Source organism: Prinia subflava, chromosome 2 (assembly GCF_021018805.1).
Source record: "Prinia subflava isolate CZ2003 ecotype Zambia chromosome 2, Cam_Psub_1.2, whole genome shotgun sequence".
Taxonomy (NCBI): Eukaryota; Metazoa; Chordata; class Aves; order Passeriformes; family Cisticolidae; genus Prinia; species Prinia subflava.
In genome coordinates this window covers 102,070,568-102,094,173 of record NC_086248.1, presented here as the reverse complement: position 1 = coordinate 102,094,173, position 23,606 = coordinate 102,070,568, and the positions used below count along the sequence as shown (strand labels likewise).

General features: G+C 43.0%; 1 protein-coding gene across 6 annotated transcripts in view; it reads left to right on the top strand.

Moving 5' to 3' along the window:
• Positions 1–23,606, top strand: part of LOC134547399 (sodium/potassium/calcium exchanger 3-like) — a 234,323-nt gene that overhangs the window by 117,869 nt on the left and 92,848 nt on the right. For 3 of the 6 annotated variants that reach the window (XM_063391258.1, XM_063391257.1, XM_063391262.1), the window contains exons 15-16: positions 457–569; positions 9,993–10,058. In XM_063391258.1, coding sequence (XP_063247328.1) covers positions 457–569; positions 9,993–10,058 — 179 coding nt within the window. Of the gene's footprint in view, positions 1–456; positions 570–9,992; positions 10,059–11,008; positions 13,708–23,606 lie in introns of those variants that run through there. The other 3 variants (XM_063391260.1, XM_063391259.1, XM_063391268.1) reach the window with 2 other exon arrangements.

Sequence of the window (23,606 nt, the reverse complement as noted above, 5' to 3'; positions counted from 1 at the left end):
AGCAACAGGTATGTTAGGAGGAAAAACAAGTAGCCAGTACTGCTTTGGGGAGTAAAACCAGTGGCTCCTCACTGAAATAAGAAACTGCTGAACAGATGACTCAAAGACCTTTTGCAGTCAGTCCTGTACAGAAACTCATGTGTCATGATCATAGTAAAGTGTCAAAAGCCCCCCTGAACATGGCACCAGAGGGCTGTCAGGTCACAGCCACCACAGCAATTCCCCTCAGCAGCAGAGGATTAGTGGAGGGGAATTCTCAGATGATCCTGGAAGGTGGATTAAGCCCCTTGAAGCCTGCTGGCCTTGTATGATGGGGGTGGCAAAGGGAAGGGAGGGAACAAGGGGCATTTTCCATAAATCTTGGCCCTAATCAGTGGAAATTGCCTGGGTTGCCTCAGATTATTGCAGCATTTTTTTGAGACATTTTTTGAGTGTATGTGGTTTTCATTCCTGCAGGTATGGGAGATATGGCGGTGTCCAACTCCATTGGGAGCAACGTGTTTGATATATTAATTGGCCTAGGCCTTCCATGGGCTTTGCAGACCCTAGCAGTGAATTACGGATCGTATGTAAGTCCTGCATTTGTTCACATTATTGTGATTTATTTATTTATTTTTAATAAGCTGGATCTGTCTAGGAAAAAATAAAAGTCAAAAATTTTGTGGAATTTATTTGAAAAAACAGGTAATTTTTTCTGTTACCATATGGGAGAAGTAGAAATTGATTGTCACTGGACATTTCCCATCCTTTTGAGGACAAGTACTTCCATTTCTTCCTTGAAGGCAGAAGGCTGTGCTGAAATAAGCTAGCTTTTTAGAGTCCACTGGATTTTCATAATCTTGAATATATTCCAAGTAATAACCCTGTCCAATTCCAAGTAATTCTAAGTCAAATGACCCTGTTGTTAATAAGGTAGAGGGGATAAACACACAGGTGAAATATAAAATAGAGATGAGATCTGTAGGGCTTTTGCTAAGAAAAATTCTGGCATTACTAAACTGTTAGCACACCGGAAACTGAAGGAAACTGTTAAATAATTGATGTTTCAGAGCGTGACCATCAGCAGGAAACTCTGCAGAGCTTTCATGTTTGAGACAAAACTACCCAACACCAAAGAACTTATCTTTTACTTCCCAAGTGAAAAAAGAGCCAACCCCTGCCCCAGAGTTGCTGCAAGGTTCCTTCAGAGAAGGAAAAGCAGGAGATGCCACAGAGTTCTAGAGGGAAATCGCTGTGGCTATTGCTGTTACCTGGGCACCACTCATATAACAGTGTAGGACAGAGGGAAGACTTTGAATACAGTCATTGAGTGAGTGCAAAGTTAAAAGGCAGCAGAATGACAGAACTGTTGAACTTGGCAAGTACCTCTGGAGATTGTCTAGTCCCCAGCCCTCTGCTCAAAGCTGGATCAGCTAGAGCAGAATGCTTAGGACCTTGCTCTGCTGGGTCTTGAGTACTTCCAAGCGTGGAGTCTGCATAGCCACTCTCGGCAGCCTGCTTTGTTGTTTAACCACTCTCACAGTCAAAAGCATTCTTATATTATAGGATTTCTGTATTTAAAATTGTGTGGTTCCTCTTGTCCTTTCAATGGATATCACTCAGAAGAGTCTGGCTGCACCTTCTCTGTCATCTCCCATCAGGTATTTATGCACATTGCTAAGATCTCCCTGAATTTTCACTTCTCTCGGCTGAACAGTCACAGTTCCTTCAGCCTCTCTGCATGTCAGATGCTGCCATCCCTTAAATCTTCCCTGTGGTCCTTCATGGACTTGCTCCAAGAAGTCCATATCTTCCTTGTATTGAGAAACCCAGAACTGGACCAAGCACTCCAGGTGTGAGCAGAGAAAGATCATCTTCCTCTCCCTGTTGGCAACACTTCCCCTGATGTAGCACGGGATGCTGTTGGTGCTCCATGCCAGAGGGGTCCATTGTTGACTTTAGCGTGGTGTCCATCAGGATTAAAAGGTCTTCCCTGGCCAAGCTGCTTTCCAGCTGGTCAGCCCCATGTTGATATGTGGAGTTATTCCTTTCCAAGTGCAGGGCTTTTCATTTCCCTTTGTGGATGTTAAAGAGTTTGCTGCCTGCACATTTTTCCAGTCTGTCCAACTCCTTTTGTATGGCAGCACAGCCCTCCAGAGCATCAGCCACCTTCCCTTTGGATGGGCTATGAACTTGCCGAGCCTGCTCTCTCCTCATCATCCAGTTCATTAGAAAAGACACTAAGCAGTCCTGATCCCTGGAGTAAGGCTCTAGTGACTGGTCCCCAGATGGACTTGGAGCACAGTGTTTCAGCTGGTTATCAGGCCATTCTGCTGTCCACTTATCTAGGCTGTTCTTCCTCTGTTTGTCCCTGAGGGTGTTTGAGAGAATGCCAGAAGCCTTGCTAAAGTCAAAATAAACAATGTCTGTTGCACTAGCTCGCCTCACCCAGCAAATCTCCCTTATCACACAAGACTGTCAGGCAGGGTCAGCGGGATTTCCCCTCCATAAATCTACATGTCTTGTCCTTTGTATATTTAGAAGTGGTTCCCAAGATCATGTGCTCCGTCATTTTCCCAGGGATCAGGGTCAGGCTGACTAGCCTTTAGTTCCTCAGATCTTCCCTCTTCTTGAATATAGGAGTGCATCAAGGAAGCAGTGCTGTAGGAATAAAATCCCATTCTTTAATGAGCAGTTTATCTGTAGTTCATCTATATTTTTGTGGAAAAGGATGAAAACAAGTGGTTGAACAGAAGCAGCCAGCTTTCATTGAGGCATAACAGTATCACTACTGTTTTGCACACCCAAAATGTCCATTGTACAGTGTGATCACATGGTTGGAACAGGGAGTCTTGGAAACAGCCCCACAATTAGCAAAAGAGTTTCCTCAGTTTTCATTTGCTGTTCCTGGATTTCTCTCCAAATCCTTGGATAATTGGACTTTAAAACAAAGCAAGCCTCCTTTTACCACCCTGTTATTAGTAATTATTTTTTAAAGTATTAATTACTAAGTTGCCAGCAAAGGTTGGCATTAGCTGAGTCAGGTGTACCTTGATGACAGTGCCTAGAGCTCCAAGATGCTGGTTGTTATTCCAGGAGTGTGACCATTGTCCCTGGCACCCAGGTCAGAGAGGGCAGCAGACATGGAGCTCCAGTTCCTGAGGTGTCTCTCAGGCTGCGCCTTGGGCTGCTTGCCTGAGCAGGCCCTGCTAACTGCACTGGGGCTTGAGGGCTCAGGCCAGCTTGGTCGTCCACTGAATATCACTGTTAGTCAGAAGTATTAGGTGATTTCTGAGCTAATAGTACAGGATTTAGTACTGCTTCATTAGTGTTTGGTAGGACTCAAATGTGTCTCTGTAGTATCTCCTCCAACAGAGGAACTCCTCAAACCAGTCTTGATGCCCCTGACTTGCATGCAGAGGCAGGGAAGGATGTGTAGAAGACAAGGGCTTGCCTTGATCATGGTTACTGTGATTGCCTCCCTAGAATGTTCAGTGTTAAGTGGACTGTGGCAAAGTTAAGCTCCTGCTGAAAGTAAACACATTTTAATAAACAAGCTGTAATAACTTCTGTGGAAGCTATGTCTTTAAAGGTAAACTTTAATGCAGAAGAGCCTCCTAGAAGCTCCCTCCAACCTTTCTTTTCTAGGATTCTGAACACTCAGGACTTTCTCCAGAGTGTGTTATATCTCTAATATCATACTAATATCTCTAATATCATATTTCATATAGCAGTAAAATCTGTACATATATATATTGTTCCAGGCTTCCTGCCTCAGAATCCCCTGTAAACAGATTTTGCTCCCTGTTAATTCTGGTGTAAAGAGTTCTGCCATGTTACTGTGCAGAAAAGGAGAAGATTTGCTCCTTCTTGATGCTGTGTATGCACGTGTGTATGCACACATGTGGGGGGCATTCAGTGCTTTCTTAGTCATTCAGCAAAGTGACTTCATGTGAAATTGGGACTTGTTTAAACAAGCTCACTCCATGGGATAGTGTCTGAGGGGAGGGAAGGCAACTTTGTGATCTAACAGAATGAGTCAGGAAAAGAGTGAGAGGGGGACCTGCCAGAGACACAAATGGGCTTGCTGGAGTCATAGTAGGTAAGTGGCAGAACTGGAAATAAGCTGTGAATCTCTGGAGACACGTCCTGGTGCTGAATTGCTAAATTGCATTTTGATGAAGTGCCTCTCTGCTGACTGCCCCTTCCCCAGCCCCATTGTCAGTGGATGCTTTAGCTTAGTATTTTTTTATTCTTCCTTCCTTGTTAAAAGAAGGGAAAGGAAAACCCTCTTATGATTCTCAGGCTGCATCTTGGAAGCATATGTCACCTGATTTAGAGAAGGAGTTTTTGCTTCTGTGTTCCTGCTTTAAATGAAACAGTTTCCCCTAGGATGTGGTTATATTGCAAGTGCCTCACCCTTTGCCTTCAGCTTGGGTGTCAGATCCATAATTCCTGGCTTGGACCAAGCCACTGACTCTTTTCCCATCAAAAGGCAGATCTATTCGGGATTCAACTTTCCGCATTGGATCCCTTGGCATTTTTACAATGCCAAGTTAAAGACCATATGTTTATTATTTTAAGGGTTTATTATTTAAGGATCTTTGTTTCTAGTCACCCATTAATGTCCATGTACTAACTCTGCCTTCCTCTGTGCTTCTCACTGGAGCTTCCATCACCACTGCTCACTTGGCCACCCTCCTGCAGCAGCTCTGGCCTTCTGTTATGTACACAGCTAATCTGTCAGGCCAGCAGGGCTTTTGAAGGAAAAGCAGCATCCTTCTGGACCTTGAGAGTCCTTTGACAGAGTTCACTTTCTACTCTCTTCCAGCACTGAGTCCTGAACACATTGCTAACTCTCTAATCCAGTAAGCATCCTTCCCCAGTGCACCTGGCATATGCAGAGTGGAGGGATGTTTGTTCCATATTTTCCATCCAGTTGCTTCCCTCTGGAATATTTTTTTGCATGTGAACCAGACATCATCCAGTAGTATTTTAGAGAACAGGAATTTTAACCTAAGGATAAAGAGCCAGGTTTATTTGATCACATCAGCATTTGGGAGTTGTAATCATGTCAGTCAAATTTGCTCCTCTGCCTGATAACTTCAGCCAGTTTCAGCAAAATTTGACAATACATTCGAAGTCTGAGAGACCTGATATTCCTTCCACGCAAACAAGCAGCTTGAGACAGCAGGAATAATCCCAGTGCAATCATACTTAGGCATCAGAGAATCCAGAGGGAAGCAAATGCTTGCAAAGCATGCATGGAGATGGGAAGCATCACTGCTTTGCTCTTCACTGACCTGTGGATTTTCACTGGTTTAATTCCGAGGCACTGGGGTGAATGGTATGTAAGGACAAAGCTGGCTTTATGGCAGAGAGATTATTGGGATGATTATACTGGTAGTGGAGCAAAAGTGTCCTTGCCAAACCTCCTAGCATTACAGGAGTTCTCTCTAGCCATAGCTTCTGCATCTCCTGTGTGATACCCTGCATGGCAATGTGCAGCACTCCACGTATGTACCCTCTGCAAAGTGAATTTTGTGATACAGAGCAAAACAGAGACACTTTCTTAGGAGTCTAAAAACAGGTTTAAGGAAATTCCATTTAAACGTGCAGGAATGCTTGAATGTTTGAAGTTCCAGTTTGCTGAGGCTGCTGTCTCACTGCAAGACCTTGGGAATGCAGGATTTAGACTGAATTTCCACTGCCAGGCAGAGACACTGGAGGAGAAAGATACCCAGACATACAGAAGACCTGCAGCTTTTTCAGCTAAGGGACTGGAAACAAACCATAACCCTTGTGAAATTCCTTACTGGGGTAATTTCTGTCATATTTGGGCCCTGAAGCAAAACCAATGTAGGGTTTGGCAATAGCTCTTTGTTTACCCTTAAGCAACTCCCAGAAAAGAACTTAAGAATTGAATAACTTTTATTTCCATCATTTTCCTCTGCTGTTTAGCTTCAGCCTTGGTTGCCACAGCAGCATGGAAATGGCTGGAGCTGGTGGCAGCTGCTTTGCATTTGCTGCACAAGCAGCAGGGAGGTGGACCCTCTCAAACTCTGACAGAGGACATTGTGAACATGCAAGCCTTCTGTCCATGAGCAGCCAGAACAGCATTCTTCTGCCTTGCTTTAGCCCCTATACACAAACTAGTCCTCAAATGGGAGTTTGGGAATACTGATTTTTCCTCCTTGCAGTTTGAGGGAGTGCTTCTTCTGCACTCCTAACTTCCAAGAGTTTTCTCTTGGAAAAGAGGCATTTCCTATTCTTAAACGGACAGGGGACTGGGCTTTTCCTTATATAATTAAGACGACTCCAGCTGAGACTCTTTTTCTGGTCTTTGCCAAAATCTGAAATTATCTCCTCCCTTACTGTAAGTTTGAATGTTTTGTTGCCCTTGTTTTCCCTGAACTTGCACATTTTCAAATATCTCAAGGAAATATATTCCATTGCTGCTTGCAGGAAATGCCACTTGTTCCATGAGAGGGCTGCTTAACTGATTTCTGCCCTAATTTGACAGACTGAGGACACATTTTTCTTAAGCTTTTGTTTCAAAATTCAGAGTCTTCTGGGCTTCTGTGCTCATAGTTAGAAGTCATGACAAGAAATAGGGTAGGCTGGTGGAATCAGTTAAATCTGTATTTTCAGAGCTGTAGACTGATGGGAAATTTGTGAAACAGCAGTGGTTAGTCCAAAGTCAAATTCAGGAAAATAAAGGGTTTGTCAGGAAACTCATTTGGCTGAATTAGATACACATCACAGCTGGAATTTCTGGAGGAAAAAGTGCAACTGTTTGAATAAAAAAATGTTGCTGGTGAGCTCAAGTACTGGAAAAGGTGTGAAGAATTCCAGATCCTTCTACTGAGGCTCAGGAGGTGATGGCACCTCTATGCCATGGAGCAGGCAGAAAAGGCACAGAAAAGGACAGAAACCACACATGAAAAGGGCTATAAAACAATTGAGAAGCAAACAGGAAACAGAAGGACAGTTGGAACAAGAGGCCATTGATGTAAACCTGTGTCCCAAAGCACACTTGCCCCAGGATGGCTGGGAGATGGGTTCCATAGATGGGTGCCTGGTGTAATTCCAAATGAACTGGACTTTCAGTGCTGTGGGTTTACCCTGTGCACACTAACATTCTCATGGATTTGGCTTGAAGAGAACACTGCAGGGCTTGGGCAGGGGCCTGCTCAAGGCATAGCTTGCTTGGCACAAGTGGCCTAGGTCACCTCAGCAGCCTCTGGCACATGGGGCGAGTGGATGGATCCTTCAGGTAAACAGAGAAGTACAGTGAGAGGAGCAAGGCATGCATGAACCATGGGGATTTTGCCTTGTTTGGATTTCACTCTCTCAAAACCACTCAGCAGCACTGTATGAAATCCACCCATGGTTCTGTAGGGTCACTTTCTGAAGTAGACAGATGCCTGTTAAAAAATGTGGCAGGGATGCGAGGAACATTCTTGTTATTTAGGTTAATTAATAACTCTCTGCTTTGACAAGCAGTGGGAGCTGGGCTAGATGCCAGGAATGTGGCTGGCTAAACCCAAGCTGAGAACTGTTAACCTGGAGTGAAACTCCAGTATTTTGGTTCAGTAACCCTGCGAGGGGAACTTGATGCTCACACGGCAGAAGGGGTTGCCACATTTGTTTGGCCCACACAGGAACAGCATGATGTGTGTGGTTCTTAGATTGGTAAAACTGCTGTGAATAATTAGCATACATTTTCTGCTTTTGAATTATCCCTAAGAGCATCTTGTATTCCCCTAAATGACCTCCAAGGAAGATCCTTGCAGATAGTGTGAAGAAAGCAGCCCCAAATATCTCTCTTTCAAAGCACTGTCCTCAGCAAATTAGACACAGAGGCCTTTGGAATGCTCTGCTGTTTTATGGAGGATGAATTTGTAACTGAGAAGCAGCATCTGCACTGTAGGTTAAATTCAGATATTTTCCATGCTCAAATAATTCCATTTTCATTTGCTTCTTTTTCCTGTAGATCCCTTTCCAGTTGATACATTTTATACTGGCAGTTTTTACAGATATTTGCACTGGTCAAACAAAGTTCCTGACCAAAATCCAGACAAGAATTTATTGAAAAATAGTATCTCTTTCCTAGCCAGCTGCTATTAATTTGGGATAGCAGGGAAGGCAGCTTCAAATGTGTATTTTAGTTTTAGTACACAGAGTTAGTGTAGGTCTTTTTTGCTTTTTATAATAATGGAAATGCAGATTAGCTATTACATGTGGGCCATTCTGATGGGTGGAAGCAAGAGAGGAGGAGTGGATGCACAGGAATGACAGAAGCAGAGCGGGCTGGTCCATCTCCGAAGTTTACGTTAGCAGTGAGATCATGACATTTTTCGTCTTCGGTTATGCAGACAGTCCCAAAATCAGTCTTCATGCCCTGAAGCAATCCAAATCCTCCATTTCTTCTAGCAGTCTGATGAGAATATTGTATTTAACATGTAGTAGCCATAGGAATGTAATAGTCTTGCTGTCCATCCATACCCTTACAGCATATTCATCCTAAAGAAATCCTCCAGCACCTTTCAGACAAAATGATCGTCATGGCTGTAGCATTTTTTACAGTGTCAACAAGCAGTAGGGAAAGAAAATGTGCTGTTTGTGTGAGCTGGTATTCTAACATGTGTGAATGGAACAGCAAAGCTCAGCCAGCACGGATTGGCTTAGAAGATCCTGGGTGTGCAGAGTGCAGTGCAGGCTTAGAGATTCCGAGTGTCAGGATAGATCATCCTTTCTGAGTCTAAAGGCAGACTCTCCCCTCAGTGGTCCTTGGGGAGTGAACCTAAACCATTAGTCTGGATTTTAGAAGCAAAGTGGTGTGAAAAGGATTTCCTGGCTGTGGTGCAAAATGATACAAGTGTATCAGCATTCCTGCATTCTTAAAATTGTAGTGCTGCTTGTCACTTCTCTTGCAAACTGGATTATTTATACTATAACTAGAAGGATGGGAGCACTGAGAAGCCAACTTTCGTTAGAAGGATGTCCCCTCCACACAATAGCTCCTGGAGAAGTGCCTTGAGACACTCCACTGAGTCCCTGATGATGCTGCAGGTGATGCTGTTTGAGGTCATATAAAAATGCCCAAAAGGATAATGACTAACAGAAGGATGGGAAGCCAAGAAGTGTGGTCCTAGCTGAGGGATTGGAGAGATGGCTTTACGCCGTGTAGCCTTCCTTTGTAATGTTAGGTTTATGTCTCACAAAAATCATGTTTTAAAAATTATTTGGGCCTTAAAGATGCAGGTGAGTTCCTTAAGTTAGACTCAAAGCCTCTAAAAGGGGCCATTTAATGGCCTCCCAGCTTTGTGGACCTGTATCTAGGTTCTTCTCTTGGACAGGGACTGTAACTGGGGTTCTGCCATGGAAACAGCTGCACCAGAGCCTGTGATGAGCCTGGTACACAGCCCTGCAGGCAGTAAGTTATCTCCTTGTCTGATCTGCCTCAGTGCAAAATCAGGTGCAGCCTGTGTTAGTGTGCCATGATGCATTGATACAGACAATTTTTCAGCACCTGAGGCTCTGTTTTTGAGATTACTGACTTGTTCCCTTCACCAAGAGGAGTAAGAGTAGGGAAGAAATCATGCACAGGCACTTGTGCATGTCCTTGTTTATTTTCTCCCAATGTGAAGCATTAATTGGTGACTGAATGCAAAACTTCTTTCCTCTGTTTGTTCTTACAGGACTCATACTCGTACAGGACTCAGGAGTTAGAAAATGTCATGATATAATAGTACAAGGGATGGCAAAGCTCACATGGAAGTGGAACACTGTGAAATGTGATCAGGTCCTAAGGATGCTCCTCTAATAACAATCTTTCTTTAGCAAAATAGGGAGTAGGCATAACTATCTAGATGTAATGGTCTGACTTGGCATTTACCGCTTCCAAGCCACTGTTTAGCATCTCAGCAGTTTAGGATTATGGAAATATAAGCAGAGAGGAATATTGTTTGAAATTGTGAGCTGGTTTGATAAATTTCCTTCTTTTACAGATTCGGTTAAACAGCAGAGGACTTATCTATTCTGTTGGTCTCCTGCTGGCATCAGTTTTTGTCACAGTATGTATATAGTTTTTGTTCTTTTCCAAAAGAGGGATTTTTATAGACACTTTCTTCACTTGCTCCTTTCTCACCTGCAGCTGAAATAGTGGTTGCAAAGTCTGTTGTTATGGGACAGGGGTGCTCCCTTCTGTTGAAAGCTTCCCAATGCCTTGATTGGCTCTTTGCAGGAGCTGTCACTCCCATGGGATGGCACTCCTGCCTGTGTGTTTTATGTGGGAGGAACCTGGGAGAGTCATCAGTGATCATGAGGTATTTCTGTGCTAGAGTTGAAGCAGGTCCCTTGATGCATGATGAGATCCATTGTTCTGTGAGACAAGCAGACAAAGTGCTGAGCAGGTTGCTTGACCCTCTCTAGGATCCTTCTGAAATACAACACAGTCCAGAAAAAACAGTGCCTGACAATGTTTCTGTTGAAATCAGCACTTGGTGTTCCCTGACCTTTCCCAGAAATGATAGAAGAGGAATAATGTGACATGTTCCAAATCTTGAGATTGAGGGCAATGCACACCAACACAATTCCCACAGTTCCCACATACACAAGACTTCAATCTTTGGTGGAAGCAAACTATGCAAAGTCAAGCAGTCTCAGACTGTGTGGTTCTAGACTGAGATGCAGAGAAGCACATGAAGCATTTTGAGTTTAAAAAAAAAGGGAACCTGGCTTTTAAATCCATTTCTGATTGAATTAAATGGGATTGTTCTTGCCAGAATTAAATTCACTGCAGAAACCTAAGGTAAGGTGATGTAAGTCAGGGTGGCTTCTGTGACTGCTGCTCTCATTTACTTGAACTGTGGTTTTCAGCTCACTTAGTGCAGTTTGTGATTGCTTCCAACTTATCATCATTAGTAAAGGGACAGCCTTCTTTTGGCTCCCGTAGCTGAGGAGGGGATTTACCACTTTATTCAAAATGTTTCTGCTGTTGTAGCTTACTCTGTGTTTATTGTAGGTTTTTGGTGTCCACATGAACAAATGGAAACTGGATAAGAAGCTAGGGTGTGTGTGCCTTTCCCTTTATGGCATCTTCCTGTGTTTCTCCATCATGACAGAATTCAATGTTTTCACTTTTGTGAACTTGCCAATGTGCAGAGATCACTAATGCAGGTGGCACACTCTCAGGAGGAGCTTCCTTTTTACCTGTGCAATACAAGCCACGGCTGGCATCTCCTGGATGCAGTGCACCTCCAAGTCGTGACCTATATCCTGTTCACTGTTCATAGGACCTATGGCCCTGTCTAGGTTTGCCCTCTCCCTGGCCCCCTCGACCTGAAGCAATCCTTCATCGATGTGAAGAATTTTTTTCAACATCCATGTGATTTCCTAGCTCAGTTTTTGAACAGTGTGACTGGGACTTGATGAACTGGCTGCTAACTGGCGTTAAGCCAGTCAAAACTGGTCTGCTACAATTCCTTCTTTTTTTAAGTTATTTGATGGAAGACTAATTAATTTATGACTTAAGACTATTGCTACAATGCAGAAGAGGGTACATCATATGGAGGTTGACTTTTAAGGAGAATCATGGGAATTATATTTTGGTTGTGGGGAGTGGTTTTTGTTTGTTTTTTAGCTTTTAGTTTTGGGGTTGCGGGATTTTTGTTTGTTTGGGGGTGGGGGTATTGTTTTTGTTCTTTTTTTTTTGCTTGCCAGAGATCAACATCATCTCTTGCATCTTCTCCTTCTGAGTGCTGGGTCTCCGTAAAAATCCAAAGGCCACAGAGCAGTGTAAAATGGAAATGCAATTCAAGGTACTCAGCATAAGAATGGATAAAAGAAGATTGTCAAGGAAAGAACTGATGACATTTTATTATAAATAGTTAACCTTGTACAGGTTAAAGAATGCAAGCTAAATGTGGATTCAAAGGGTAAACACTGCTACCATTTTACTATGAATGTTGGAGTTTTATTACTAGGGTGTTTGTTATTTCCAAGCAATAGTTTGATTGCCAGCCCAAGAGGGCTACCAAGGAAGTGTCCTGGTTTTTAATGGTCTGCATGTGGAATTGGAGGCTCAGAACTTTCTCTGCTTCATCAGATTTCTTGTATGGGAGGTGGTATTCAATAGTTCATGTCTTATTCTGAGAAAGACATAAGTACATGTGAAAACTCTTCTAAATGAGTTACAGACACTGGTTTCTTTAATAGGAAAGAGGCATATTTTGCACAGACATAGTTGTTGAAGTCATAATTTGCCATTCTTTAAAGAATACACTGGACCTGGCCAGATATTTGTAACAGATCGTGTGGATTTATCACCCTCCTTTTGGGAAGAAGGGAGGGAGGAAGGTACAGATGGTGATGGCACATTTTAAAATGTAGAATATCTTCAATGCAGACTTGCTCACAGATCTTAAGTTATTGTGAAAGTTTAGCTATTCATTGTTCCAATATCCCTGCTAGATTTTGTATAATTCTGTATTAATATGCAGGCAGACTCCACTCCTGAGAAACACCATCACTGCTTCATTTGTATGTATTGATACTGTGGGTTCTTGCCACTGTGGCTCTTGTATTTACTTTAAGCACTGATCACTTCTGATCCATGGTATGGTATGTTTGGTACGTTTTTTCCTCTTGTATATGTTCTGCTATGAAGTGTATTAAGAGACTACCAGCTAGGTGAATATTTTTGTCTGTGGTACAAACGGTGGCAAATAATAGTAAAGGCACATCAAACCCTACATAACAGAAAGAAAGGAAAAAATCCTGAAGCACTAAACCCTAACCTATGGCAGGAAAAGAAAGAGCTCCAGTTAAAAAAAAAAAAAAAAGAGAGCCACATTCTGTTCACAGACAAAAAGCCAATTTTTATTTCATTTGCACTTTTGGAATTGATTTTTCAATCTGATTTTCTTTAGGCAAAATATTGTAAATGAAAATATTTACACCCTGTGGTTTCCCTTCAGCTCAGCAGCTGTTTTTTTTTGTTTGTTACACCAAATACGTGGAAGCACTGGCAGCCCTTGCACTGTGCGTGGCAGCGAAGTCCTGTGGAAAAAGCCATGTCCCGCTGGCCTTGCTTGGGGAGCAGTGTGTGCCAGTGGATCCCTGGGAAGAAGAAGGAAGGGCCCAGGGACAGACAGCAGAGAGAGTGGATGAACTGCCTGGATTGCCAGTTGTCATCCTGGAAAACAATTGTGTTGCTGCTTGTTGAGCTCTGCAGCTGAGGTTTGAGCAGCCTTCTCGTACCTGTGCCCGTGGGACATCCTATTGTGTTAGGAAGCTCACTGTACCTTCCTGTTGTTGGGTTTTTGTTTCTTTTGTTGTTGTTAATGAGATGAATAATAATAATAATAACAACCACTAAAATGCCTAAAATACTTCCTTAAGTACAGTGATGTTTGCAATTATGTGGCACATGTCGCTAAAGCCACCCCACAAATGTGCAGCTCCACTTCGTAGTGATGCAGGGATGCAGTTGCTCCTAAGTAAAGTGTGTCCTTGCTGATAAGGGGAAGGAAAAAAAGAATAGAAGTTTCATATCAGGGCCTATTATTTCTTCTATTTTGATTATTTATACTGCTGCTCCAATGGAGCCAGTTGAATCTATTTCTGCGAAATAGCCATTACCTATCCCATGGCACAAAAACTGCACAAGTATTTTTTAGGAACTTTTCCTACTGGTGTGCATTAAATACTGTAATAATTGTAGTTTTGTGTTATGTGTAAAACCTGCAATACCTTGGTTTGATACTTGTGTGTGTTGCCAGAATGTTCTGTAAGCAGCTTGTTCTAAGCAGAAACAAAAGCTACCTTGAACTGCCATTACCTGTGCTGTAGATGGCTCAATAAGCACATCCTAGAGCGATGCTTCCTGCCAGGTGTGCTGATGATTCACAGCTAAATCATCAGGTCCAGGCGTGGTTTGGAACAGAGCAGACAAACTGAGTGTGCTGAGAGAGTGCACCTCTCATGCTTGTTGGCACAGTCATGGCCTGTGTAGAAGGCCCCAGAGGAAAAAAACAGCAATTTTTGGCATCCTTACTGTACGCCGTCCCCAAAAGTGGTATGTACAGTTCTATTCTGATGTAGGGCATACTCAGAGCTTTACTGGGCCTTGCAGAGGACTGAGTCTCCCAGGGGTTCTCCCCTCCTGAGGTCAGACTCTGGAGGACAGCCAGTGCCTGGCTTCAGTGTCCCCATGGGAGGCTCTGCTGTGCCCATGGCTGTGTGAGCCACAAGCCATCACTGGATGCAGAGCCTCAGGAGCCAGCTGGGCTGGCTCAGCCACTGGTGCTGGGGGTGGCTGCTTGGGGGGGAAGGAGGGAGCTGAGGGGCTCTGAGGCCTGGGGCTGAGGCACTGCAGGGAGCCACTGGGGAAGCTGGGTTGTGTTGGGTATTTTTAGCGTGACTGTGATTCATCTGCAGTTTTCATCTTCTGAAAGCAAGGGTCACCTTTGTGTCCAAGGCCGCTCTGGTTCTTGAACCAGTCAACTGTTTTTGTTTCCATTCCTAGCAATTTCAGATGATCTTCAATGAGTATTTCAAAGGGAGATGAAAGAGCCTTTTTCTCCATGGAGAGGCTTTGCTGCAGTTCTGACTTTGACTTAAATATGTGGTCCTTGGCTGGCTTCAGATCTGCTTGATGTGGCCTTCCTTTGACAGTGGTTCAAAGGCAGAATGATAGGAGATTGTATGATAAGCTATGGTCTTACGACATGCTGGAAAAACTGCTTTTGTCCCTGCCAAAGGTGAATTTTTTACTCACCTTTTTCCCCCCCCTTTTTTTTTAATTTTTGTTTTTCATGTGCTGCTCTTTTTAATAGACTTTTTCTGTGATAGGAACACCAGTATGAAATGTGTGCATAGGAGATTTTCACTTGCATAATTTGTTGGTTTTGCTGTGATGCCACTTGCATGCTTAGTTCCAGGTCTCTGTCCTCAGCTGTGTCACTTAAATCAATTGATTAGCTTTGGATTTGTGATGGTGGTGCTCGTGGAGAACAAGGTGCAGGACTTTTTTTTTTTTTGACAAAACAAATCAGGTAGAATGGCAGTCAAGTTCTGGGAAAAACAACATTCAAGGCAGGTGGAGCAACCTGAAGGTAACATCCCTGCTGTCAGAACAGGGATTTTTATATATCTTTTTCAATTGATACTTGTGAGATAAAATGTACATTCAGTATTGTTGAGTAACTTTTTAGAAAACCATAGCTTTCTGATGATTGACAAATGTTTTTTATATTTACATTTTTTGGAAACCCTAATCCTTTCAATAAAGTTCACAGAGATGCAATAGTATGAGGTTTGTCTATTTCAAAGCTACACCACTGGAGCTTTAAAGTTGTTTAAAAATATATTTTGAAAATCAATCTCAGTGGACTATGCTTGCCTGAATTTAATTCTGCCTTGTACTTTCAAAGTTTTATTTGATCATCAGCCACTGCAAGTTAGTCTAAAAGAGACTTAAATCCTGGTAAAGATGTTCCTTTTATGTCGATACAACTTTAACTGAATCAGTTGAAAGCCATGGTTTTAGGGAAAGCAGTGGAAATTTGAATATTTAAAAGACCTCAGCCACTTCAGATTTAAGGAGTTGCAGAGTCTGAGTGTGCTGAATGGATGTGCCAAGCAGAATGTAAGGCTTAGTTTCAGGAAGAGAGTTTTCAGTATTCAGGGACTTAAGTGAAATCTGACCTTTGTAAAATTGGGGGCAGAACTCCTGTGACTGTTGTAGGGTCAGTGATGTGTTTGTAGCAGTGAGTCCTGGAAGCAATGGGGACATTGCATTTTTTTGGGTGAGTGGCCTTTTTATTTTCTTGCCTGAATAGATAAGTGACAATTAATAAGATGAAGCACCTTTAAGGGAATTTACATGAAAACTCTGTAAGCACTTAGTGGTTCAAATCTGAAGCTCAGTTCCTAAAAGCATATACTTCTGCCCAAACTGCTTGCACTTGTCTGGCTGAATCTGCAGAATCAAGCTCTGGTGAGGACTTGATCCCTGCCTTTTGGAGAAGTTCCCTTTATTTCTGGGAAATAGGGTAAGAAATGGCAGTCTCTTTTGTTGTGCCCTGAGGATGTAAATTTGCTATGAAATTGATTATTTGCTGGCCTGGAACAGTCTGACATCTAGGCCAAGGTATCCAAGTTTGTGTAGGAGCATCTAATTTCAGGAAGGCTTCTGAAAAAAAGCACAAATTGTTTAAAGCAACATATTTTTAAACATATTTATGTAGAAAAAATGCCTTTATTGTGGTTTTTTTTTAGATAGGTTTCTGTTTTTCTAATAGACTTGCAGAACAAGTTTGAAACCCTCCACACCAGAATAATCTGACAGAAATCTTGTCAGTGTAATCTTTGCCTGCCAGGCAGGATTTGAATGGTGCTAGAAGTCAACAGGATAATTTTACAGCAGAAATTCACCATAATGTTTTTATTGCCAGCTGTCTTGGTTTGAGAAGACAGGTGTCTGCCAGGGAAAACTGGAGTTTCCCTTGATATGGAGAATGTAAGTTCCCCTCTCTCCAAATTATTATAATTTTGCAGTTAAGGTTTTTCAGCCAGAGTTTGGGGAAGTGGAATAACAGTTCTTTACTAGGAATATTAAAAATACAAATGTACTAGTACAAAAACAAACAAACAAAAACCCCTAGAAACCCTGACAGAGTCAGAAATATGACCTGACACCCTGTTCAGGGTGTTGGAAGCAGTCCAAATAAGTCCTCCTGGTGAAACAGATGTGGTTCTGTTGGAGTAGAGGTGATCCTGTAGAAGGGGTCCAGTGGTGGTGAAATGGGTCCAGTCTTCCTCTGGGAATCCAGTGGAAAACAGGCTGCCTGGTAATCCTAGGTCTCAGTTTTTATCTTCGTAGGAAGGGTTGGCTCTCCTCCCCACTGGGTGGAGCATCTCACAATGGGATGATGTAATGTGTCCTGTCATTGATGAGCCTTAATGGCCCATTACCAGAAGATGTCCTTTGGTCCACTCCCCACCCCCGAGGGTGGATAGTGGTGAAAGAGATAAGAAACACTGTTCCACCTGGTTTTAACAGCTGGCCTATTATCAGAAGGCATCCACCTCCCTCCCTGCTGGAGTTACACGAGATAAAGAAAAACATCTCCCTAACTGCTTTGAAGAGATGAAATAGAATACATTTTTTTTTCGGTTACATAACTCAAGACACCAGCTGGGGAAAAACACACCACTGTACACCTGACCCTGTGAGGATGTTTGTAGTTGATTACAGATCCGCTCCAGTGTTGAGCATTTGTTGCTGAGGTTTTCCATGGGCGTGCCTGTCAAGAAAACCAGACCTTGGGTTCCTGGAGGAGCGGTGCCTGCTGCTGAACATTTTGTCCTGTCAGGAGTGTAGAGGGCTGCTGGGGCACAACCCCCTTGGCTACTGGTGACTGCTGCCAGCCTGGAATTACACTTGCTCCTTTTTTAGAGCAGGGGCATATGTTTCCCTGAGGGCCAAGTCTTTCCTTAGCTCTGGTCAGGGTTGCTTTCGGCTGAGCAAGGGAGAGAACAAGGGCTCTGTTCTCTCTACATGTAGAGGCAGGTGTTGGGTGGCAGATGCTATGTCATGAGAGGACTTTGGATGGAGCCTGTACAAAAGTTGGGACATGCCATTAAATCTCTCCCAGGGACAGACATCCCTGTACACCCAGCAGCCACACACTTTGCTCTCTTATTTTATCTTGCTCCTTGTGTTGCCAGGATTCAGAATTTTGCTTCCACTTTCTCATAAGCTGCATCCCTCTGGATTTGAAGGCTGGCCCACATCCTGCTTTCTGTAACACAGAATTAATGCACTGGGCTAGCACAAATAGTGTGCAGCGTTTCATCCAGTAAGCTGATGGGAAAAAATGCAAGGAGATCCTTGCTTGGCACACCAGCCTTCGAGCACCTGACTCCAAATAACACAGGCTGCCTGCCTGGAAAGTGCCCCAAGCCACTGGGATAATCAGGCACTGCACAGGACGTGGGGACACTTCTCATGTGTTTTCTGAGACACCCTCAAGGGAATTTTGCACCCTGTGCAAAGACACACATTATACAATAAATATAATTGATGTAATTAAGGGATTCTAGATCTGTGGTGGTTTTGACCAGGAAGTGAGTTTTCAGGAAGTTCCAGAAAAGAACCAATTAAGAACAGATATGTCTCCGTGGACCTACAGGGTTAAATATTGGGAGATCCTGAGAAACTTGCTTTTTCCTCCCTGCTTCAGAAGAGGTAAGGTGGCCTGACTCCTGGTGGGTCGGGCCCGCCCAGCCTGCCCAGCCCGGGCCTTTACAGGAGGCCCGTCTGGCTCTGTGACTCCCAGGATGGGGCAGAGGATAAGAATATGCCCCCTGGCCCGGATCAGATTTCCAACATCTGTAAAACACCCTGCTGCTTTGCTGCAGGGGCCGAGACCCCCACCTCCCCCCTCCAGTGAATCCTAGGCAGAAGAAGAAAAAAGAAGAAATCCCAGCCTGCTCAAGAAATCATGCAGCTGAGACCAAAAGCGGCACTGCAGCCATGCAAGTAGTCCCTGGCAGTAGCCAGAACGCAAAGACTCCAGTGAAGCCTAACCCTTCCACCTTTGGTTAAGCAAAGGTTAACTCTTTATTAGCACAGATTGAGACTTTAAACTCCAACCCTCCTCTTGAGTTAAAAGGAAAAAAAAAAAGTAATTGAAGGTAAAGAAGATACAGCATGACAGTCAGTGAAGAGAGAGTAAAAAGACTACTTAAAAAAAGAGTGAAGAGTCGCCTTGTTAGCTAGACTTCCCTAGTAAACTATAGAGAATAGACTATTTCCTGTAACTTATTAATGCTGTTTAGTGGAATGCTACTTCTAAACAAAAGTTGTAGACTAATATAATTAAGAGTTAATTAAGAATTTTGACAGAGTAAGCCCTTTGCTCCTAGAGTAAAAAGAAGTCTCAGCCTTTGAGACAAAGATGATTTTAGACAGAAAGTGATTTGAAGCCCTTTGCTCCTAAGGTAAAAAAGAAGTCTCTACTTCTTTTGAGATAGAGATGATATTAGAAGAAGATGCGCCATAAGAAGCATCATAAGAAGATATAAGCATCATAAAGTCACCTACAACAAGATCTGACCTGAGCCCTTTACACTTTGTGAAGCCAGATTATACTATGGAAGTTTTATTGAACTTATTTATTTATTATGAACTAAGTCACAAGTTCATATAATTCATTGGCATACTTTTAGTGTTTTCGTTTTTTTTTTTTAATGTGTGGACATAGGTTTGTATTCAAGCAAAATACAATATTTATAAATATATGTACACTTTACCTAGTAAAGTATATGTGTTAACTGTTGTTAAATTGAGGCCCTGTGGTAACTAGCTGTTTCTGCATACACATAAATTCTTATCATAGCAGGTGCTAAGATGCTATAAGTGTATAAGTATTTAAGACAGTCTTACTCATACCTGTTTATAAACTCAAGCAAAATTTTATTTGTTTTAGCAAGTTATTGTGAGTGGCGCATGGCAGTTGCCTATCTGTAGTACATCTGTGTACATTCAGTAATATTTCTAATTATTGTTAGTCATTTGAAATTCCAGTTCTATTGCTGAATATACAGTCAGCTTTTGGGGGGAAAAAAAGAGCATGTGCAAGACATTGAGGAGGTTAGAAAGTTCTGCACTGCAGTATTTATCAAACACAGAGTGCTGAGCCCCTGGCTCAAGAAAACATTTCCCCATGCTGGCAGAAGATTTAGGAACCTAATTTTGGTCCTCTCCTAAAGCTAATGACAGGTTTCCCTGGATCAGGGGCCAAGCAGACTAAGCTGTTTAAAGCATCATTCCATCCTTTTAAGTGGCCACAAAAAGGGATGAGACCTTCTCAAATGGTTCTTGTAACTTCTATTAATAGAGAAGCTGAGAAATGCTAAGAGATCCAAAGATGCTTCTGCAGCAGATCTATAAGAGCAGAAATATGTAAATAGTAAATACTCCTTGCACTTTTAATACTTGTAATACATCACTGTCATGAGGTACCATTTGCAATAACCAGAATTCATATTTCATAAGCTACCCAAAACTAGATTTTTTTATTATTATTTTGGGTTTTTTGTTTCTCCTTTTCATTAAGGAAGTAATCTTCCATTGGCTTGTTTTCTCCAGTTCTTTTCAACAGTAAGTAATCAGCTCTGGTTAAATGTGAAGATCCCCCTAAACCAGGAGTCATGTGCCAGCTAATGCTCAGGGGAAACTGACATTTATTGTCCCAGCTTTATGACAGGTTTGTTCCCATTTACAGCAGCAAGAACCTCCCACCTTGAAACCCTGCAGTAAAAACGGTCCCAGCACTCACAAACACAATGCTCCCCTATTTCCACCACACTGGTTTGGTTTCAGGGAGATCAGCAGATCCCCAGCGTAGAAGAATCTATCACATCATCACTCTCCGTGGGGATACAGTAGGGCTTAAAGGGGAAAATACAACAGCAACAATGGAGTCTTTTTACAGACTATGTATTGGAGGGGACTTTATTTTGCCTACTTTTAAAGGCATTTATGGGGGAATCTTAGATCAGGAAAGGAAAAAAAATGGAAGATAAAGGCTGATTGCACAAAGTACAGCCTCAGTCTTTCATGAAGGTTTGTATAATGTTCAAGTTTTGCATAGAGTGAGCTCCCATATTTCGTCAAGCATAGAGCTCGGCTGACTTGTTCATCTTTAGTTCTCACCTTTTTCTCTCATGTTTCTCAGTGCTGAGTCAGGACCTCTGAGCGTAACATGCGTTTCTGTATCATGGAACTGCCTTGTGTAATTGCTTATAGGTGAAGTGAGCAAGCACAGAGATTGAACCACAACAGGTTTTTGAAAGAAGCCAAAGCAAGGTGTTTGTGTAGTAACTTCAATCTGAAGCAATGTTTTTTTTTTAAATGGGTGCCAGAAGCAAAGGACACAAAGTGGGAATCTCATGCAGCAGCACTGGAGAGCAAGTGCAAGTGAAAATAGTATGGAATCACAAAACGTTGTGTCATTCAGATACTGGTGAGATTCACAGGGGTCACATTTACATGAAGATTTTCCTAGATGCTACTTGATCTTTGCAACCCTTGGTCTTTGGTCAGGAAAGGTGCAAAGTACTTTGTCCCTTTCTGAGGGAGAAGGGAGAGAGATGCTTAACCCAACGTCTCCAACGCTTACCCTGGCTGCACAGGTGTGCCAGTCGCAGTCTGTGCACCTGAGAGTTACTGCTGTGCAGTGAACTTCACAGTGCAATGAAGATTTAGGAATAAATTTTAGTTACTGTTCCCTTGAAGAGCAGTGTGATTGACTTCACCGCCCCCCCTTGCAAAGCTGAGAACTTGCCTGACTATTCAGGCAGTATTAGGTGAGGTTACTAATGGAATGTTACCTTCATCCTTGCATCGAATCTTTGCTTTCAAGACTGAAACCCTACTAGGAAGATGTTTGTAACGGTTGGTGGTGGTTTTTTTGGTTTTTTTTGGTTTTTTTTTTTGTTTTGTTTTGTTTTTTTTTTGTTTTGTTTGTTTGTTTGTTTTTTTTTTTTTTTTTTTTTTTTTTTGCTGTCTGTCAAAATCCTATGCAATATGAACCCTCCTGGCAAGGTCTGGGAATGGTTTGGGTGTTCCTCTTGCTGGTGCATTCATCAGAGCTTCAGCCAGTGGGACGTGTGGGAGGGCAGGAGTGGTGCTTCTCCTGGGCTCAAACACAGGTGTGTGACAAGCAGTGGAAGGGGCACTTCTGCTGAGCACTCCAGCACAGGCTTGACAATGGGAGCTGAGACTCAGGTAAATCAGGATTCCACAGAAAATGTGAAAAGACAGAGCTGGTAATCCCCAAGTGTGCTGCGCAAGTTTTAACCCCTTCCGGTGTTTTTTCCAAGCCAAGACCAAACTGATTGTGTACATGGTGCCAAGACAAAGGCAGCCACGCTCAGCACCCATGGTCAGCCTGGCGTCACCAAGGTATATGGGGACAGCCCCAGGGCCAGTACTCTGTCGCAGGGGGGGAGGGGGGTGGGGAGTGTTTAAACCATTTCAGGACCCAGCAGTCAGCTGTCCAAGATTTGGTAATTTCATAGAGCTATAATGGAAAATTTGGGTTGGTACTGTTGCTGAAGTCTTAGGCTATCACCGTGGAGGCCCAACCAGGAACACAGACTGGGGACACAGATCTGGGTTCAACAACAGCAGCAGGGCAGAAGACCCTGCCCTTAGTTTATTTTTCCATTATATACCTGTGGCAAGGTGACCATGGATTGGAGAAGGGTATCGCCACCTCTCCTGTCACATTGGTCCAGGAGGCTGTCATTCAACCTCCCCTTGTCTTGGAGAAAGTATTCATAACATTGCCAATATTTACAAAACATGGTCCTGTGTTTACAATTCACCAGCGTGAGAAACTGCACGTTTCTCCTTTAATATGAACGCTTAGCAAACCAGGAAAATTCATGGCAACATCTCACCCTTTTAAGTATATTAAAAAGAAAACAGAAAAAGAAAAATGAACAATTCTATGACAGGAAAAAAGAGAGAAAAAAAAAACCTGTATAAAGTTCACCGACCTTCATTTAGGTGACGGTGTGAGGGCTACATGTTGGTCTGATTCTGCCTTTGCTACCCAGGGTTTCACCCTGAACCCCTTGCAATAACCTGCTCAAAATATCTCGAGCATAGTCTAACATAATTCAACCAACACCCTCATATTTTTAAATTTTTATAAGATACAAGGGAATATACGGTGCAAAAGGCAGGAGCATTCCAAGAAAAATCAAACCACTCAGTTGAAAATTCTGAACCTCGAAAGTTCTGTCCCAAAACCACAACCCCCAAACAACGTGCACTTTCCCCACAGAGGTCACAATGGCTACCATACATAAAACTGAGCCGTAGCAAACAATTCCTCTGAGTCCATGATTAACAGTCCGCTGGCTCTCAGCATCACACTGCTTCAGTCAGTCCTTGTCCAGCAGCTCCACAGGATCCAAAGTCTCTATGGAGGCCATATAGGAAAAGAGAGGATGCCAGTCCGTGTCCATGTCAATCAGATCTCGAAGAGGCTTCTGTGATGGGTGGCACTAGGGTGGCACAGGGTGCACAAGGTTTCAGGATCAAACAGGATCAGTCCAATGCACCTGAGGCAGCTCAGCAGACTTTCAGCGGCCACCTCCATGGCAAAGATCCCAGAACCTGAGGATAGAGAACTTAGAAAACACAAATTGAGCAATTGACTTTTTCTCAAAGAATGCATGCAACATAGGATGTGGACGTAGAAACCCACTGCAAGGTCCAAGGAAAACTGACCATAGCTATGTGGCAACATCAACACTTCCTACACTTGAGATGATGGCTGTACACCAGCCAGAGAATTTTGCTCTTGTTCTAGAGCTTGGGAAACTGTTTCGTCCCCCTGACGTCTTCGTCTTTTTCTTCGCCTCCGAGTTTTCGGGCTTGGCGTGGGCTCAGCATGACCCACTGCCTCGCATGTTTCTGCAGTATGGTCTGGACCCACACCTTGTGCGCAGAAAAACAAGGGAGTCACTTTCTGTGCCTCCTTTTCCTGTTCCCCACTAGGCTGAATATCTGCCTGTGTCTCATGTCCATCATTCTG